General features: G+C 38.5%; 2 protein-coding genes across 3 annotated transcripts in view; one reads left to right on the top strand and one right to left on the bottom strand.

Moving 5' to 3' along the window:
* Positions 1–2661: 2661 nt before the first annotated feature.
* Positions 2662–19710, bottom strand: part of tg (thyroglobulin) — a 39685-nt gene continuing 22636 nt past the window's right edge. The window contains exons 32-44 of one of the 2 annotated variants that reach the window (XM_058401964.1): positions 19586–19651; positions 17422–17556; positions 17168–17332; positions 16736–16940; positions 15882–15969; positions 15533–15671; positions 15055–15233; positions 10284–10448; positions 9943–10110; positions 9630–9817; positions 3541–3681; positions 3233–3426; positions 2662–3096 (exon numbers count right to left, since the gene is read on the bottom strand). In XM_058401964.1, coding sequence (XP_058257947.1) covers positions 2966–3096; positions 3233–3426; positions 3541–3681; positions 9630–9817; positions 9943–10110; positions 10284–10448; positions 15055–15233; positions 15533–15671; positions 15882–15969; positions 16736–16940; positions 17168–17332; positions 17422–17556; positions 19586–19651 — 1964 coding nt within the window. In that variant the 3' untranslated portion in view covers positions 2662–2965. Of the gene's footprint in view, positions 3097–3232; positions 3427–3540; positions 3682–5493; positions 5602–9629; positions 9818–9942; positions 10111–10283; positions 10449–15054; positions 15234–15532; positions 15672–15881; positions 15970–16735; positions 16941–17167; positions 17333–17421; positions 17557–19585; positions 19652–19710 lie in introns of both variants that reach the window. The other variant, XM_058401973.1, reaches the window with a different exon arrangement.
* Positions 10811–15061, top strand: LOC131361088 (src-like-adapter). Its single transcript, XM_058401986.1, has 7 exons — positions 10811–11076; positions 11409–11508; positions 12763–12849; positions 13794–13891; positions 13975–14106; positions 14199–14325; positions 14583–15061. Exons 1-7 carry the CDS (start codon positions 11007–11009, stop codon positions 14797–14799), a joined length of 831 nt encoding a protein of 276 aa, XP_058257969.1. The 5' UTR covers positions 10811–11006; the 3' UTR covers positions 14800–15061.

The following is a 19710-nucleotide window of genomic DNA, read 5'->3' as shown; positions in this document are numbered from 1 at the left end:
AGATTTTGATTGGGATCTTGATTGTGCTTGGGATCTTGTAGATTGTGATCCTGTAGATTGTGCGTGGGATCTTGTAACTTGTGATCTTGTAGATTGTGCGTGGGATCTTGTAGATATTGATTGGGATCTTGATTGTGCTTGGAATCTTGTAGATTATGATCCTGTAGATTGTGCGTGGGATCTTGTAGATTGTGATCTTGTAGATTGTGTGTGGGGTCTTGTAGATTTTGATTGGTATCTTGATTGTGCTTGGGATCTTGTAGATTGTTAACTAGCCAAATCTTTGCTCTGTATTCCAGAGCTTTAGACAAACACATGTGCACTTTTTTTTGAGCTAACAGCAAAATCTGACCATTATTTTTTGAGATTAGTTTCTTTAAATCTCTTTTAAGCATGGTTGTAACTCCACCAGCCATGTTCTCCTGTAACATCTTGTTTGAACTTCTAACAGGACAAAAACGCAGCACAGAACAACAAATTAGCCCCAGAATCACAAAGCACATAACAAATAGTTCAAAATAAACAGATATGTTTCTGAGGCGATTTTAATCTTCTGAACAGCTGTTCCTGAATGTTAGAATTATCCTTAATATTAACATTGGGTTGGTATAAATTCTATAACCCTTAACATAGGCTGTGTACAGATATGAGAAATAACATTAAAACCCACTGATGGTTGACATGAATAATACTGATTGTCTTGTTCCATGTGCCACTGTAAAAAGATGGGATATATCAGGCAGCAAGTGACAAGTAGCAGTTCCTGAATTTGATGTATTGGAAGACAGAGAATTGGGCAAATGTAAGGATCTGAGTGACTCTCACAAGGAGCCAATTGTGATGGCTTGACTGCTGGGTTGAAGCATCTCCAAAAACAGCAGATATAAGGCATCTTGCTGCATATTGAACTGCGTAGACCAATGCCAATTTGATCAAGCTTCTGTGAGATGTGCAGGACAAACAAGTCTGATCCATGGATGATCCTTGCGACTTACAGGCCTTAAAGGATCTGCTGCTTGTGTCTTGGTGCCAGCTAGCACAAAAAAACTTCAGTGTGTGCACTCCTTGTCGAGGGCCAGATCTGTTTTAGTGGCACACAGGGCAACCATATTTGGCAGATGATTTTACTGTTATAGCTGATCAATGATTTGTGCATGGCCTCTTCTCAAAAACCCAGGAACTCTCAGACTAGTGGATGTAAACACGGATTATTAACCGTAATTAAAATGTAACTAACTTTCTACTGAAAGAGACTTTTTTTCTGTTTTGACACTATTATTTCCTACACTATTAAAGTAAGATTTGGGCTTCTGTGTCACCACATCATGTTTAAAGGAAAACTACAGACAAACTACATTATCTTGACTGTGGAAGTTTAGAATAGTTTCTAATTATTTGAAAATGTCAAACTGGAAGCCAAAACAAACTTATTCCAGTGTTTTAGTAAAAGGCATTGGGCATATCTGTGGTATTTCTGCCAACAACCTAATACTTTGTACTATAATGACAAATGAGTGCAAAGAATCAGGACCAGAGGTGGTTAGAGAGGATTTAGGTTTTTATTACACCCCGGGGGTACCCCCCCCCCTTAACATAGACTACATTTTTGTTTAGTCAGTGGCTAAACATGTTGTTAAAGGAATTAACAACAAAATAATTTCAGGATTTATCTGGTACAATAAAGTTAAGCTACAGTGCATGTTATCCAAAATGTGCTTCATTAGTTATGTATTTGAACAAACACACACACACACACACAGTCATGTACTCTCAGATTAGTTAGAGTATGTGATTTCAGACAATGTATAGCCTACTGTTTTCTATACAAGTGGGTGAAGCTACATAGCAGAACTATTTTAAAGCCAGAACTGAATATCTTGACACAGTTTATTACTCCACACACAGAAAAAAAAATTCAGATAGGCGGTGTGTGTGGAAGCAAGGACATGGCTAAGCACTGGCTGTGAATGGGAGGTGGAGTGGCAGAGAAGGAAAAGGCAATAAATGAACACAGACACCTGTGTGTGATTAGCAATGGCTTGCTTACTGTATATGCAACGTGTCTTGCATTTTGTTGTTGAAACAAGAGCTGAGCTAATGAGAGCTTCCCTGACAGTTACTGCCATGAATAAATAAAATGCAGCAAATTTATACAACACAGTTGTTTCTCATGCCTGCCTTCTCCTCAGTTCTCTCACATACACAGGGGTATCACAATGTGGCTTTCAGATTTTGAAAATATGAAACTTTTGAAAGTTTGACAGAATTGTATGTTAGACGTGATATGAATGTTTTTTACAATTTGATTTGCATCTATGATTTGTGAGCAGTTTTTTTTTTGATGCTTTGATCAACATGTACTGAAGATGACTAAATGATATCTGGTAGGCTAAAACAATCTGAATTGTTTTTGGAGCAAATTTATATGCACAAATTTGCACCATTAAAATGTCATATCCTAGCATTCCATTATATAAAAAAGTGCATGCAGGTGGTCTGGTTTCAATGTCAAATGATAGCATGCAGATGGTTTAACCAGAAAAGCCAACAGACTTCAAATAATGTCTAAGATTGGAGCAATAATTCATAGGATAAATTTTGTTCAGTAGCACTGGACCATGATGAAACAGCTGGAAATTTCCACTTGCACAATTATCTCCCTTAAATGTGACAAAGTAATGATTTAATTTATTTGGATGTTTTGTTCCCGGCTATCATAATTTAAACTGATTACAGCATCTGTTTCAGTTTTACAGCTTTTATAATTTGTTGATGGTGATTATAAAATGCATCTGTAAATGTAGTAAAGGGAAACACTGAGATTGGTTGGTTTTTTGAATGCAGGTTTATTGTTTAGCCCAAAAAAGGATAAAGCTATGACATCTCTAACATATTCACAGAACTACAGAAAGTATGCAATCATGGCTGACCAAGTATGTGATCAAACTTACATATTTTAAACAATTTAACTGTAAGCATCTTTCTCGGGCTTGGGTTTGGTTTGTGTCACCAAAGAGCTGAAATCAGGCAAAGGTTCAGGTTTAGGAGATTCAGATGGTTTATTCTCTCCATCTGAATTTGTGGACAAGAATTTTCCTGAAAGAGAACGAGATATAAGGATACTAAACACCTATCAAAATGGTTAAGATTAAGATTTGAATCTGACAGGATGTCACAAGCCCTGCTGGTATTTTAGGTAAAGTTGACACACCCTGTACAGAGAGTCACTGACCTGTAGACGAGCTTAGAACTGGCACGTATTGGGACCAGAAGGAACACTCGTTTGCCTGGAGGCTCTTGTGGTTACTGAGGGTAGGAGACAGCTCCTTATAGTTTTGTCCATTTGGGTGGGGCAGGAACTGAGGCCAGGGAGGCAAAAGCTCACTAAAAGACGCTCCGGACACAGAGAGAGGCAGGTTGGGGTTTCTGCACAGAGAATTAGGGAAAGAAAGAGAAGCATAAAGTAATGTGTATATGAAAATACCAAATGGTCACCACTGCATAACAATAAGGCACATAAATAGATGTTATTTGATGTACCCAGATTTAATGAAGTTAGCTATGTAGCTCATGATCTGCCGAGAAAGAGTTCTCTCTGTCGAAGTAAACAGTTGTTGCAATTCTGGGACATGCGGCAATCCAAACACATACTGCACATCCAGAGGAGATGAAGAATCAACACTGTTTTGGGGGGAAAAGAGAATAAAATAAATTCAGTTTATAATATATAAAAAAAAGATTAATTTTTTTTTTGGTTCCTACAGCAGGGCAGCACGGTGGCTTAGTGGTTAGCACTAAGCAAGCAAGAAGGTCCTGGGTTCGAATCCTGGGTTTGAACAGGTAGGGGCCTTTCTGTGTGGAGTTTGCATGTCCTTCCCATGCCTGCATGGGTATTCTGGTTTCCTCCCACAGTCCAAAAACATGTACATTAGGTTGATTGGTAATTCTAAATTGCCTGTGTGTGGTTGTCTGTCTGTATGTGGCCCTGTGATGGACTGGTGACCTGTCCAGGGTGTACCCCTGCCTTTCACCTGATGTGTGCTGGGATAGGCTCCAGCAGATCCCAGTGACCCTAATTAGGAATAAATTAATTTGTTATAATTAATTAATTGTTTTCTAGGGAATAGAAAATGGATATAGATGGATGGATGGTTCCTACAGCTATTTTTCTGGGATACAAGCCTAATTTTCCTAGATAATTAATCAAGATTCCTAGAAAGAAGATATTTACCCCTAAATTAGTAAAACCAGGGCCTTATATGCTGACTTATTGTTACTATCTGTGAATTGTTTAACTTTTACAGATTTATTTGAATCCTTTTGTAACAGTATACCTGCTCTTGTCTGAACTCTTGTAGAATCAAGAGTAGTTTTCTCTTTTATTGAAAGTGTGGCATTATGTGCGAAACCTTTGGAAGTCACAAATTCAACATGGGGTTGCAAATAACACACTTTGGCATCTCTAGTTTAATAAAGCATAAATATATTTAACCTAAAAAACCTGGTACTGCTTTTATGCTGGCTAATTTCTAATCATGCCTTGGTGTTTACCTGCAAAGATCATTTTGGCCTAACGATGATGGTTTACTAAGAAGAAATGTAGTCAGTAAAACAGAATTGAATTAACCAGTGATCTTTTCCCCACCCGTATGGGCAAGAAGTGATCACTTGAAGGAAAGATGATGTTCATCTTTAAATGCTAAGACTGAGTTTTACCTCAGGTATAGAGACAGACTGATGTGGATGTTGCTTGTAATCAACATGATAATTCACATGCCACTGTAAGTGTATAATTTGGTAATGGAAATGCTGTTTTTACATATCTAGATTAGGCTATAAATGTAAAAGTAGACTGTGATGGACTGGTGACCTGTCCAGGGTGTACCCCTACCTTTCGCCCTATGTGCGCTGGGATAGGCTCCAGCAGACCCCCGTGACCCTAATTAGGAATAAGCGGGTATGGACAATAGATGGATGGATGTAAAAGTAGATGGGATGTCTTCCAGGAAAATTACTAATCTTTAGGGTTCACATGTAAGAGTGTATGAGAAAAGTGGAGAACATATTCAGGTGGAATGAAATTTTTTTTATATACTTTCACAGATTTATACAAAGTTATAGACACATACAAATGTGTGAGATCCCTAAAGGTAGACATTAGGAAATGAATGTGTAAAATGGCCGTCTGTTAGGTACAGCTATAGAACGTATTACCTTGGTGTCTACTAAAAAAAAAGAGAAAAATGTAGCATCATACAGACTTATCTCTTGGCAGTGACTAGCGCAAAATTTCCCAGAGTATGTCTAGCATTACAGACTTAAAATATCAGAGATATCTGAGTGTGTGTGATTTCTTGTCCATCAAAAATCTCCGCCATCCCACTACTCACTGACGCTTCGGCTCCAAATCCTAAATACATAATTTGTTTTTAAAATCTAGAAATCTCTACTGAGATTACTATACAATTATAATAGTATTTGGTAATGGTATACCTTGTGTGCACCATATCTTGAGGCAGGTGGTACATGTAAACAGCAGAGCGAGTGCTGGAGGCCCAGAAGCTAGCCATCTCAACAGAGGGGCAGGTGATGAATAAATCTCTGTGGTGGAAAATACTAGTCATGAGTGTACATATTCGAGTCTCTAATTCCATCATACCTGTGACAAATATGTAATATACTAAATAAACACTAAATAATAATGCTCAAATAAGAGACAATGATGATTATGACTTTTCTCCTCACTCCTGGTGTACTTGGCATGCAGGGAACTACTTGAGTGATTAATAAAGAAAATGTTCCACATTAAGCACTAGTAAAGGATTGGGTTCTTCATGCTGTGGCTTTTCTTAACTATACCCCCTGTCATGTATTTACGTGTTTGTCTCTCTTTCTCACTCTGTTTGACTGTGTGCAAAGACGAACACAAAGCGTAAAGCGAGTGGTTTTTTTTTTTCTGTCTGTGCAAATACACCAAGAAGGAGCTGCTGGGTAAAGTCAAATTTGTACGTGTGTAAAAAAGAATATGTAATAGATCCCAATGGACTAATTATTAAAACAACATTTATTTGTTTCCTCACCAGTAAACTTGACTGATAGTTTCCAAAAGACGGTAGCAGTGGCTTCTCTAGCATGTAGTAAAGGGGATAAATCAGATTAAATAAACTTTTCACCAGATCAGGCAAAACTATGTATAAAAGATGATAATTTAAACACTTTCCAAAGCTGTTAAAAATGTGTAAAGAATATACACAGCTCCTCCCCACCTTTTTATTTTATTTTATTTTATTTTATTTTATTTTATTTTATTTTATTTTATTTTATTTTATTTTATTTTATTTTATTTTATTTTATTTTATTTTATTTATTTATTTTTATAAAAATAGAGTTGGTTCTCTCAGACACATTAAAACATTCGGTTTGCAAAGGTTCTGCTAACCTTATGTCAGAGAAGTATTACAGTTTTCTATAGTACACATAAAAATATCAGCTCATAGCTGTTTGTACCACCTGTTAAAATAGCAAGAGCAAAAAAACACTGCACTGTGGTGCTGCTCGTTGTGACACTGTGCACTTCTTTATGTGTGGTTTAGCCATCGTCCATGCTATATCTGACACTAGTCATTATGTAGGTGGGATAAGGCAACAATGTTACGCCCTGTCATTCTCTCACAAAACAATCGTTTTTAGGTCAGAGAATTAAAAGAGAAATTGAATGTATGAGCAGTTACTGAAGTCTATGTAACAAAGGGTTTGTGGTGCAGTACTATTTACATACTAATACTCTATATGACATGCTATCAGCAAAATCTCATTAAACTACACATAAACTGGTGCTCAGTTTGGCACTGTGTAATAAACTGCATGTTTTAACTTGTCATATTGTTTTGTTTGTTTGTTTTTTTTGCCTCAAAACATTCCAGATTCCCAATGATCCCAACAAAGTGATCATAAATGTCCATGAGTAGAAATTAGGGAGATTTAATATCTTGTGTTTAAGGCATTGGACTACTGATCCCTGAGCAAGGCCCTTAACTCTCAGTTGCTCAGTTGTATAAAATGACAAAGTGTAAGTCACCCTGTATAAGTGCGTCTGCCAAATGCCGTAAAATTAAAGTTATTCTTTATGAGAAAAAAGCAGCTTCAAAACCAAAATTTCATCATAGTGTTAATCCTCTGTCAACAGCACATACAGACACGTAACCATACATACATGCCCACAGTACCAGCCTTTATTAAGGTCAAATTTTGCTCACACTTGGTTTATTTTAGGCATATTCAGCGAAGCCATTTCCTTCAGCTAGACCATAAAGTTACACCCTTTACACTGAAGTATGTGTTGGCATCTCAGCAAGTTCTCACAATCTCCAGAGAGCTAATTGTACAAACATATTTGAAGTAATTAGTTTGCGCTAAACATGCTTTAGAGATCTTTTACAGAAAGACAGGAAGAGGTACATAAGTAATGCAGAAAGTAGAGCTCAAAAGTTGTTTCTTTAACTAAATAACAGTAACTAAAAATACTTCAGGGTGCACTGTACTGAAAAGCCAGACAAGGTAACTCAAGACCAACAGCAGTACATTTTACAGACACCCTTATCCAAAGCATACTTGTATTTTTATCTCATTTTGTACAACTGAGGGTTAAGGATCTTGCTCAGGGACCCAGCAGTGGCAGATTGGTGGACCTGGGATTCAAGCTCACAACCTTCTGCTCAGCAAGCCAATGCCTTAGCCACTGAGCTACCACATCCTCTAGTATCATTTTTCCCATGCCAAAAATGCTGCAGTACAGGAGACTATTTTTGTTAAAATTTCCTAAAACTGAAGAGGGGAAATTTTTCTGCTAAAAGTTGCAGTGGTAATCCATTAATACTATTTAAATTCAATTAAATTCACTTTTATCTGATTAGCACTTTTAACAGTCATCACTGTCAGCTCCGAGCTGTTGAGTCTTGTCAGGCTTGTTGGGATTTTTTTGGTATGTATACATTGTACATCATCTGAGACACTCAATTCTGTAATATTGAGGATATTAAGATACACTATATTGCCAAAAGTATTCGCTCACCTGCCTTGACTCGCATATGAACTTAAGTGACATCCCATTCCTAATCCATAGGGTTCAATATGACGTCGGTCCACCCTTTGCAGCTATAACAGCTTCAACTCTTCTGGGAAGGCTGTCCACAAGGTTTAGGAGTGTGTTTATGGGAATTTTTGACCATTCTTCCAGAAGCGCATTTGTGAGGTCACACACTGATGTGGGACGAGAAGGCCTGGCTCTCAGTCTCCGCTCTAATTCATCCCAAAGGTGTTCTATCGGGTTGAGGTCAGGACTCTGTGCAGGCCAGTCAAGTTCATCCACACCAGGCTCTGTCATCCATGTCTTTATGGACCTTGCTTTGTGCACTGGTGCACAGTCATGTTGGAAGAGGAAGGGGCCAGCTCCAAACTGTTCCCACAAAGTTGGGAGCATGGAATTGTCCAAAATGTCTTGGTATGCTGAAGCATTCAGAGTTCCTTTCACTGGAACTAAGGGGCCAAGCCCAGCTCCTGAAAAACAACCCCACACCATAATCCCCCCTCCACCAAACTTTACACTTGGCACAATGCAGTCAGACAAGTACCGTTCTCCTGGCAACCGCCAAACCCAGACTCGTCCATCAGATTGCCAGATGGAGAAGCGCGATTCATCACTCCAGAGAACGCGTCTCCACTGCTCTAGAGTCCAGTGGCGGCGTGCTTTACACCACTGCATCCGACGCTTTGGATTGCACTTGGTGATGTATGGCTTGGATGCAGCTGCTCGGCCATGGAAACCCATTCCATGAAGCTCTCTGCGCACTGTTCTTGAGCTAATCTGAAGGCCACATGAAGTTTGGAGGTCTGTAGCGATTGACTCTGCAGAAAGTTGGCGACCTCTTCGCACTATGCGCCTCAGCATCCGCTGACCCCGCTCCGTCAGTTTACGTGGCCTACCACTTCGTGGCTGAGTTGCTGTCGTTCCCAAACACTTCCACGTTCTTATAATACAGCTGACAGTTGACTGTGGAATATTTAGGAGCGAGGAAATTTCACGACTGGATTTGTTGCACAGGTGGCATCCTATCACAGTTCCACGCTGGAATTCACTGAGCTCCTGAGAGCGACCCATTCTTTCACAAATGTTTGTAAAAACAGTCTGCATGCCTAGGTGCTTGATTTTATACACCTGTGGCCATGGAAGTGATTGGAACACCTGATTCTGATTATTTGGATGGGTGAGCGAATACTTTTGGCAATATAGTGTACCTGTAGCTGATAATATCATTCTCAGTATGTGTCCTAAACCAGATACAACAGCACTAAATAGTATGTAAGTGCACCATTAGGCATGCTATGTAGTGCAGGTAAAAATCGTCAATCCTCTTTGGATGTGTATTGACTTGCCATTCACAACAGGGCTTCTAACCTCAAAAGTAATAACCTGAAGCTTTAAGATTTTTATTTTTTTACATTTTTAACAATTTATGATAATTCACTGCACTATCATGCTCCATTTTAAATTATGTTCAAATGTCACTGTGACAGTTTCTGGAAATCTGACCAGCCCTTGATTTAAAGCAGTTGACTGTGCTCTTTCTCACCTTGTGGCATTCTCCAGAGCACGGGAGAAGACACTGTAGCCAGAGGGAGTTGGAGAGTGTTGCAGAGAATAGAACCAAGTAGCTGCTTCCTTCACAAACATGTTTGCATCATCTCCTCCCAGAGAATTGGACAATGCTTCATAGAAAGCAGTTTTACTGTCTGCTCTTCCCTGAAGCTGCTCAAAGTTCTATTCATATGACAGACGGCAAAAGAGTTTTTGTAAATGCAATACTTTTACGTAAAAAAAACTTTTATAAAAGCATTTCTGACCATGTGATCCATCAATCTGGTTAATATTCTGCCTGATCTGACCTTGATATTTTTAGCTCTGCTGATTAGACCATCCTCAGCAGAAGAGCCCAGCATCAGCGGCACACTGTGGAAGCGTCCAGATCTCAAGGCTGCTGATGGCTGTTCCCTAACCACCACACCATCTACCACTGGAGACCAGGCCTGCAGGGGACCACTGACTGCCAACAACTGTACACACACACACACACACACACACGCCTTTATCAGTAGGTCATTTTACAAATTCAGCAAGAAAAGAAAAATGATAAGTGTAATTCAAATGCATAGTAACACATTCAATGTATCCAGGAGCTGTAGCTTAGTAAACTCTGTAGTAAGTGTTGTTATGACAGGAAAGTGACCTTAGTCTGTGCAGCATTGATGCTCTCAGCAGATTTTTGTCTCAGGCAGATAAGTAGCTGTTCCGGATCTAATGACAAGCAGCCTAGTTCTAAACCCAAAGACACAGCCTGCTCCTGGGCTTTCTGTTTGCTCATTACGGTAGCTGGAGAGAAGACTGAGCCACCCTGAAAGAAAATATGCACCATTTTGAGACTTAAAAATTCTAGTAAAAGTATTGTTTCAATGTTTTAATCAAACAACTAAAATCAGCAAAATGTGTTAAGAGACAAAACAAATAACCCCAGGAGAAAAAAAAACTGTTAATGCAGATATATTTTATTATTTTTTCAGGATAAGAAATGTTCTCATTTATATCACTTATGATAAGGCAGAAAAATGTTCACAAAAAGCTGTTTGTTCTGGTTAGTAACCACCATATTATCACCTATTTATAGTCCCTTTTTACCAGCAGTGCATGTGTAAATTTGCATACTGCTGACAGCTTTCTCACCCCTTCCTATTTTGTTCATTGCTAGAGTGGAAAATGTGGTGAGAAAAGCTTCCCTATTCTGACAGCCTACAGTCAAGTTCAACTCTTTGCTTATCTTTAGGAACTTAAAAACAGCCAAGCAGCAACAGTAAATGAATGTGCTGTACTATAAACATGGTAGCGGAGTCTATTATTAAATGCTGAGTTAAAGATATCAATTGTATGAATATACTGAACACTCGTAAACTTGGAAATGGGCAATGTGCAGACGACTTTTAAATCTAGAGAGGACTTCATACAAACTGCCAACCTTCCATCAAGAGGTGAGACGATTAGTAATTGATATCAAATGCTACATGATTATAGTTAAAGTTATATTTAAAAAATATCAGCTTATTGAAAACGTAGATTCTTTTGGTAGAGTTATATAGTAGGGATTTTCAAGCGCATCTAGTGTCACATATGAATTTGATAGATTATGTGTAGGAAAACCTTCGTTACTATTCCAAATTAAAAGTGTATGTCAGTAAGAAAAAAACATCACTGCTTACTGACAATAACGCAACTAGTAAATAACCTAACGTACACAGTTTTTATTTAATATAAAATATTGCTGTCTTCACTAATTTGTTGCAACTGGGTTATTTTCTAACAGTAAGTGAAAAGGAACCCGCAGTGGTCTTGAGTGATTATCCTCCCCCTGAAATTTGTGAGCCTCTGTTTAGGACAGGAGACTGGCTGAGACTCATATCTGAGTGAGTACTCTCACGTTTATCAACTGCTCATATATTGAGAAATACAGAAAAGTGTGCTTCATTAAAATGTTCTTACAACAGCGTGCATGTTTTACTGACTGAGGACGTTTTTATATATATATATATATATATATATATATATATATATATATATATATATATATATATATATATATATATATATATATATATATGGCAACTTTTAGGATGAAAAAGGAAAACAAATGATTGTTTAACATTACATTTCATATTTTCTATGATGTGTATTTACAATTTAAGATGCTAAACTGATACCGGTTAAATTTTATTATTTTTATTTTTTGCATATTTATTTCTAATTTTTTCCCATGCTTTCACTTGTCAGTAAATGTCAATTTTTGTTTATTTTTCTTGGAAGTGTAATTGAACACAAATGCAATCTGTGGGAAATCTATCTACTTCCTAGGTCCTCACAGAAAAATGCAGATAAAATCAGTTCATAAAATCAATTAAACATTTAAGGCTGGTGATGGGATGGGTCAAAGGTTATTACTATTATTTATATTTTAATATTAGCTATTTTAAGCAAATGCTAAGCCATAGTTAGTTAGAGGGGATGTTAGTAGTTGTAAATAATCCAACTTGCTTTTAACATAAAGCTTGTTTTATGTGGATTTTTCAGCTAAGATCAATGTTTGAAACTGCTTGCCACATCAGTTATGCAGGAAGTTTATCCATATCATACCACAGCCGATTTCACTTCATTTTCCATTTCCTTTTATTTATTTTCCCATGTTTGTTGCCATTATTTGTTTCCTTTTGTTTCTTTTTGCCAACCATCTGTTTGTTGATCTAATTTAATGGCATTTAATATGCATGCCCATAAAGCAAACTGAAAGCATTCCACTGGGAACATTGGGAACTGCCCAAATATTCCCAATGCAGTTCCCAATGTTCACAGCCAGTTTCTTGTGGAAGCTGTCTTAACTGTTGTAGTAATCAATCATGGGCAGGTACATTAAGAGGCTTCACATATAATTTTTTATAAAAACATGGTTCTATTTTATTTTAGTATTCAACTCTTTGTTTTCACCTGACTGTCAGGATGAAGAGTTAACAGGTTTCTTTAATGTAATTAATATGCAGGATTATTTAGAGGAGGGTTGATGAGAAAGGATTGAACTTTTTTTTTGTTTCTAATAAAACGTTTTAAATTGAGATTTTAAGTGTGCATCAAGGAAGACAAGACTTTCATTCTCCCCCTTCTTCTCCTAGTGAGGGCTACTGGGTGAAGGTTTACTCTCTCCAGACAAGAGAGGAAAACTTCATCCCACGCTGCCATGTAGCTAAGGTTTATCATGGGTGAGTCAACTTTACTGAAACATAATGATGAAGAAGTTTAGATATATATATTTTATATATTTTTATATTAGATATATATTTTTTAGTCAGTTACACTATATCAAATCACTGCATAACCATTAGCCATTATATAAAACTAACATCTAGATTTTATTATTTTCTTTAGATAGTAAAATAAAATATACTGAAACTTAAAATTAGACATTTCTTACATCTGTTTTTGTTCTTTCTTCACTTAAGATTTTAGAATCTGTTTTTACTGTATTGGATTTTTTTTTTTTTACATTTACAACTTATTTTGATTTATTATATAAATCTAGATCTAGATTTTTCAAATTTTAGCTTATGCATGCATTACTATATCTTGCCTTATTCTATTATTTTCCAGTCTAATGTTTTTACAGTCCTTCTACTCAATATACAGAACTCCACGCTACACTACACTGTCCATTTTATTAAGAACACCTGTACATTGATGCAGTTATCAAATCAGCTAATCATGTAGCGACAACAGAGTGCATAAAATCATGCAGATACAGATCAAGAGCTTCAGTAAATGTTCGCATCAAACGTCAGAATGGGGGAAAATATTGTGATTTCTGTGACATCAATCGTGACATGGTTGATGGACTGGTTTGAGTATTTTAGAAACTCTGTGTAAACTCTAGAGACTGTTGTGTGTGAAATTCCCAGGGGATCGGCAGTTTCTGAAACAAAGCAGATACCAACAACATCTGATACCAACAACCACGCCACAGTCACAGAGATCACAATGTTTGATGTAAACATTAACTGAATTAACTAATATTAACTAAACTGCCACATGGTTTGGCTGATTAAAAAAGGACAGTGAGTGTAGATTTCCCTAATAAAAAAAATGAAAATAAATATATAAAAAATACAATGTAGGCTAAATACTAATGCTTCCTCAATGTTATATTCAGGTGGTTGTTTGAAGGGGTTGCAAGACAAAAAGCTGAGGAGCTTCTACAGCTTCCTGGGAATAGAGTCGGTTCTTTCATGATCAGAGAGAGCAGAAGAGGTGAAAGGATTTTACATGGTAAATTGTCTTTAGATTGTTATTTAAGCTTCTGAGCATGTATGCATGTTTGTTTGGTCCTACAGGTGTGTATAGCCTGTCTGTGCGCCACAGATCTATAATGCATTACCGGATACTCCGTCTACCAAACAACTGGTACTTCATCTCTCCACGCCTAACATTCCAGTGCCTAGAGGACCTGGTCAACCACTACTCTGGTAATGCTGACAAAATAATAAAACCATGGAGAGAACTAATGTAAAATCCTGAATTTGCATTTCAATCTGGATGTTGCTTTTCTCACATGTAGACATAGCAGATGGTCTGTGTTGTATGCTCACTGGTCCTTGCCTGGCAGCCCCTGATTCTGTACAGCCCCTGTCTCAGTCTACTCCTATAGTTAGAGCTCACACCTCTAACTGGACTGCAATGGACAGGTAACACAACTCACTTTGAATGCTGCCTAAGTTGGGCTGTTGTAGGAAAGTACAAATATTGGCAAATGGCTTTATTCACTAGAGCTATGGACAAAGGATCCATAGCTCTAGTGAGATATCTAGATATATTGTTCTCTCGTCTAGCTTCAGAGCTAACTGTGGTTAAGCAGTGAATCAATCATATCACAACCAACCTTCACTAAAATACATGCCAGTGAGTTTTTGGTAACTGTGCTAAAGTATTAATCCCTCCTCAGGACGGACCTTGACCAACAGAACACCAGTGCCGCCTCCGCACAAGAATCTGACTTCAGTAGCGGACTGCAGGACAGTGTATCGTCCTATCTCTTTCTGGCAGGAGTGGAAGAGAAAAAAAGGCATAGCTGGAAGAGGAAAAAGTGGAGATCTATCTACTCATTTCCAAGCCATAGGTACAATGCTGTCACAGAAGAGGACCAAGAAGAGGAATACTAAACAAAAAGAACAAAACAAAAATAATTCAAATCTATACCCCACATGGACAAAAGCTAAGAAATAAGGTTCTTAGCTTAGTTTAGAAGGACAACTTACCACAGACATGTGAATGTAGAGAACTTGGCAAGTTAACTATTTTATCAAACTAGTGCACTATTTTCATACTGCCTGCTCCTTAGTACCAAAGATGGACACAGTATCTTTGTTCTTGTACTTTGTCTTTATACTTGTACCTCTTATGATTCAAACATTTACCATAAGCAAAGCCTGATGGAACAGAGACGGCGATAAAGATGAGGACAGATGAAGGCTGGCAATGTCGGCACCGTTTCTGTCCGCTCCCACTGTCACTCTATTGGGATCTCCTCCGAAAAGAGCAATGTTCTCCTGGACCCACCCCAGGGCCGCTGCCTGGTCCTGGAGCCCATAGTTACCTGTAATCATGTAGCTATGTAAACTTTTTTGAGTTTTTGCAACCCACAATCCAGCAATCTGCAACTAATGGATAACATATTTAAGAGAGCCACCTCATATCTGGATATCCTTAATATCATCCATTCCTGAAGTATTACCACATAAAAATTCACACTAAAATCTGAACTTAAAGCGTAGCATTCTTTAACGGATAGAAAGTTAGTATTGTCTGGAACAGACTAGCTATTCTTACTATGTAAATAATAAAGCTATATAATAAAAACAGTGTGTTTCTATATGTTTATGGAGTATGTTGTACCCGTGCTAAGGAATCCAAAAGCAGCCACTCTGAAGTTTGCTGTCACAACGATGATGTTTCCTACAGCAGCGAGGTAAGAGCCATCAAGCAAACCGGAGCCAGCATTGTGGAAGAATACTAGGACTGGAGAAGTCTGCTTCTATAACACACACACACACACAAACACAAAAACACAAAAAACACAACTCAAAATTGCACCACAGAAATGAGGGTTTATAGACATATAATTTACACAGAATATGTGCAAAAACAGTGCTGTAGTTTTGTGTGTGTGTGTGTGTGCATGTGTGTGCGTGAGAGAGAGAGAGAGAGAGAGAGAGAGAGAGAGAGAAAGCTTATTGGGTCCTACCACACTGCTAGGTACAAATATGTTGAGGTAGAGACAGTCCTCACTGGAGCCAGAGTTATCAGTGTCACCAGGCTGAAGACAAGTGGGTCTGAAACATTTAAGTCCAAATATCCACACAATAAGCAAATGCAAAACAGCACATTCAGGGCCATATTTGGAACTGGCAACTTAAGTCCAAATGTGGTTAAGTTGATTTTCTAGATGCACCGTTCAGATTATGCAAATCACATAGTTCATGCCTCGGTGATTGCCAGATTTTTCTTCAGTAGCATTGTACAGACTACAAACCACCACCTTTAAACATAAGCACTTGGCTTTAAGCATGAAAAATTTGGGGAAGAGAAAATGCAGAAGAAAGAAGCAGCTTTTACTGTCAATGTTAACATAATATAAAAGCAAAGGGAGAATTTTAAAACAAAAAAAAAAACCCACATTGATCTATAAATGAGAAGATGGCATGATTAAAATAAAAATCTAAAAGAAGCAGTATATTGCAGCATGAACAGTTCTAGTTGCACGGTTTGCATTATTTTGCACTGACATAGTATACAGTATATAAATATCACTATATTTTACATCAATGTTATGAAATCATAATTTATACCTGGGAGTAGCCATGCTTATAAAATAATGCCACTGTTCTAATTAAATCAAGGCGCCCTCCTGCAGGTGATATGTGTAAGAAAATATGTAGATGATTTAAATGCTAAACTGACCAAGCACTGATCTGTTACAGGTATAGCTCACATTATATTTGAGGTCTGAATTCTGATGCATTTTCAGTCTTAACACCTCATTATGTGCATGTAACTCAACTCTGAATATGATATGAAGAAATCGAAGTAAACACACACCGAGCAAAAGTGGCATTCCAGGTGCCTGTCCAATCAGCTGGCTTTGGGGGCTTGAAACGCATGTCACTAGTTGGTGGACTTGCATAAGGAACACCCAGGAAATAGGTCACACTCTTGCTGTAAGGCCCAATCAGCTTCATCTCACTTTTACCAATGAGTGTTCCGTGCCCAGGGATGGACACCGAGGTTGGCTGTTGCCTATAACCTTAAACATAAAATTTCCATAACACTAACATTAGACAGTGAGATGTTATTTATAAGAATGTTACAAAGCCCAACAGGTCAGAATGAGGATTCTGACTCTATTGAGGTCCCTTCCCTGAGCTTTTCTTGAAAGTGCCTGCACTATTTTCCGGATAAATCCATTATAGGACGACTGTAGAGTTGTCTATTCTCAACTGTTAGGAAAATTTCCCAGATCATTATACTCACCAGTTCTGATGTAGACATACTGGGCAGGTTCCTTAGTGAGGAGGACACAGCGCACACCACTGTAGGTCGGTAGGCAGACATGACTGTCTGGGTACATGACACACCTCACTGCTGACTCTTTACTGGCCACTGACACAGCTGTACAGGAGTCTTTCTCTTCACAGGCTGCAGAGAAACACACACACACGCACATCTGTAGGTGTCCTTCACTGATTAACAGAGTTGTTATTATGTGTGCTATGAAGAAATCTCACCAGCCAGACACCAGTCACGGACTCTATCCGGATCATCAGCAATATCTCTGCTTATATGAACTACATCAAATGCAGAGATAGAGGAGTCCACCAGAACATATGAGGCATCCAGTAGTCTCCAGTTTTTCATATTAACTGTAAATAATACTGAACATTAGTGCATTTTCACAGCACACATGCACTATATTGCCAAAAGTATTTGCTCACCCATCCAAATAATCAGAATCTGGTGTTCCAATCACTTCCATGGCCACAGGTGTATAAAATCAAGCACCTAGGCATGCAGACTGTTTTTACAAACATTTGTGAAAGAATGGGTCGCTCTCAGGAGCTCAGTGAATTCCAGCGTGGAACTGTGATAGGATGCCACCTGTGCAACAAATCCAGTCGTGAAATTTCCTCACTCCTAAATATTCCACAGTCAACTGTCAGCTGTATTATAAGAACGTGGAAGTGTTTGGGAACGACAGCAACTCAGCCACGAAGTGGTAGGCCACGTAAACTGACGGAGCGGGGTCAGCGGATGCTGAGGCGCATAGTGCAAAGAGGTCGCCAACTTTCTGCAGAGTCAATCGCTACAGACCTCCAAACTTCATGTGGCCTTCAGATTAGCTCAAGAACAGTGCGCAGAGAGCTTCATGGAATGGGTTTCCATGGCCGAGCAGCTGCATCCAAGCCATACATCACCAAGTGCAATGCAAAGCGTCGGATGCAGTGGTGTAAAGCACGCCGCCACTGGACTCTAGAGCAGTGGAGACGCGTTCTCTGGAGTGACGAATCGCGCTTCTCCATCTGGCAATCTGATGGACGAGTCTGGGTTTGGTGGTTGCCAGGAGAACGGTACTTGTCTGACTGCATTGTGCCAAGTGTAAAGTTTGGTGGAGGGGGGATTATGGTGTGGGGTTGTTTTTCAGGAGCTGGGCTTGGCCCCTTAGTTCCAGTGAAAGGAACTCTGAATGCTTCAGCATACCAAGACATTTTGGACAATTCCATGCTCCCAACTTTGTGGGAACAGTTTGGAGCTGGCCCCTTCCTCTTCCAACATGACTGTGCACCAGTGCACAAAGCAAGGTCCATAAAGACATGGATGACAGAGTCTGGTGTGGATGAATTTGACTGGCCTGCACAGAGTCCTGACCTCAACCCGATAGAACACCTTTGGGATGAATTAGAGCGGAGACTGAGAGCCAGGCCTTCTCGTCCAACATCAGTGTGTGACCTCACAAATGCGCTTCTGGAAGAATGGTCAAAAATTCCCATAAACACACTCCTAAACCTTGTGGACAGCCTTCCCAGAAGAGTTGAAGCTGTTATAGCTGCAAAGGGTGGACCGACGTCATATTGAACCCTATAGATTAGGAATGGGATGTCACTTAAGTTCATATGCGAGTCAAGGCAGGTGAGCGAATACTTTTGGCAATATAGTGTATATACCACAGATTACAGTAGTATATCCGAGTGTACTACAAATGCCCAAGTGTATTCTGACAGGCCATGAGTAAACATATAAGCATAATTTAAGTTAATTCTACTCTGAAAGTCACAGAAATGTCAACTGATCTAACAAAACATCTGACTTTATAGCAATCCATAACTTTTCAGATTGCTGCAGAAAGTGGACATTTATGTTACGTGTAATTTCTATGAAGTTACTGTACAATGCAACATTATCACCTAACAAAATAAATGGAAAAACAGCGTTTGAATGAATCGAATGTACTTGACCGTAGGGTCAATGTGATGGCACGGGAGCTTATTTATATTCCTGTGTACTCTTTATAAGAACCATCAATTGTGCATTTAATTATGTGCTAAGATTGATATGCAAGAGACCTATATGAGATACAAATACCCCTGTCATCCATTGACAGTAGAGACCCTTGATATAATTTGGGACTCTATACTTGTGAACTGATGGAGGTCAGATGCAGCTGCAGGGTATGAAATGGAGAAAGATGGTATCTATATTCATTTTAGCATAAATATGACCAAAGCTAATTAGTAGTGATTAGTATTCATTTCACATGAATAAAATCCTGTTATAGGTTTACTCTAACCGGAGATCAAGACATTGTGTAGTGTAATTAACACATAGTGCACTTGTTTTTAACCAATTATCATTTCTACCAAACACATTTAAAATAAAAATGCATGAGATTCTCACCAACTTTTGCGGGAGAGCGAAGTTTGAAGGATGGACAAATACCGGGACTTTCTGTCCACTGATTCACTAGAAACACAGAGGTTTAGTAATGTGTGTTATCTGTTTGTTTGTTCTACATGTAAATT

The sequence above is a fragment of the Hemibagrus wyckioides genome, linkage group LG01 (assembly GCF_019097595.1).
Source record: "Hemibagrus wyckioides isolate EC202008001 linkage group LG01, SWU_Hwy_1.0, whole genome shotgun sequence".
Taxonomy (NCBI): domain Eukaryota; kingdom Metazoa; phylum Chordata; class Actinopteri; order Siluriformes; family Bagridae; genus Hemibagrus; species Hemibagrus wyckioides.
The sequence above is the reverse complement of the archived record's forward strand: the minus strand, read 5'-3'. Positions and strand labels throughout refer to the sequence as shown.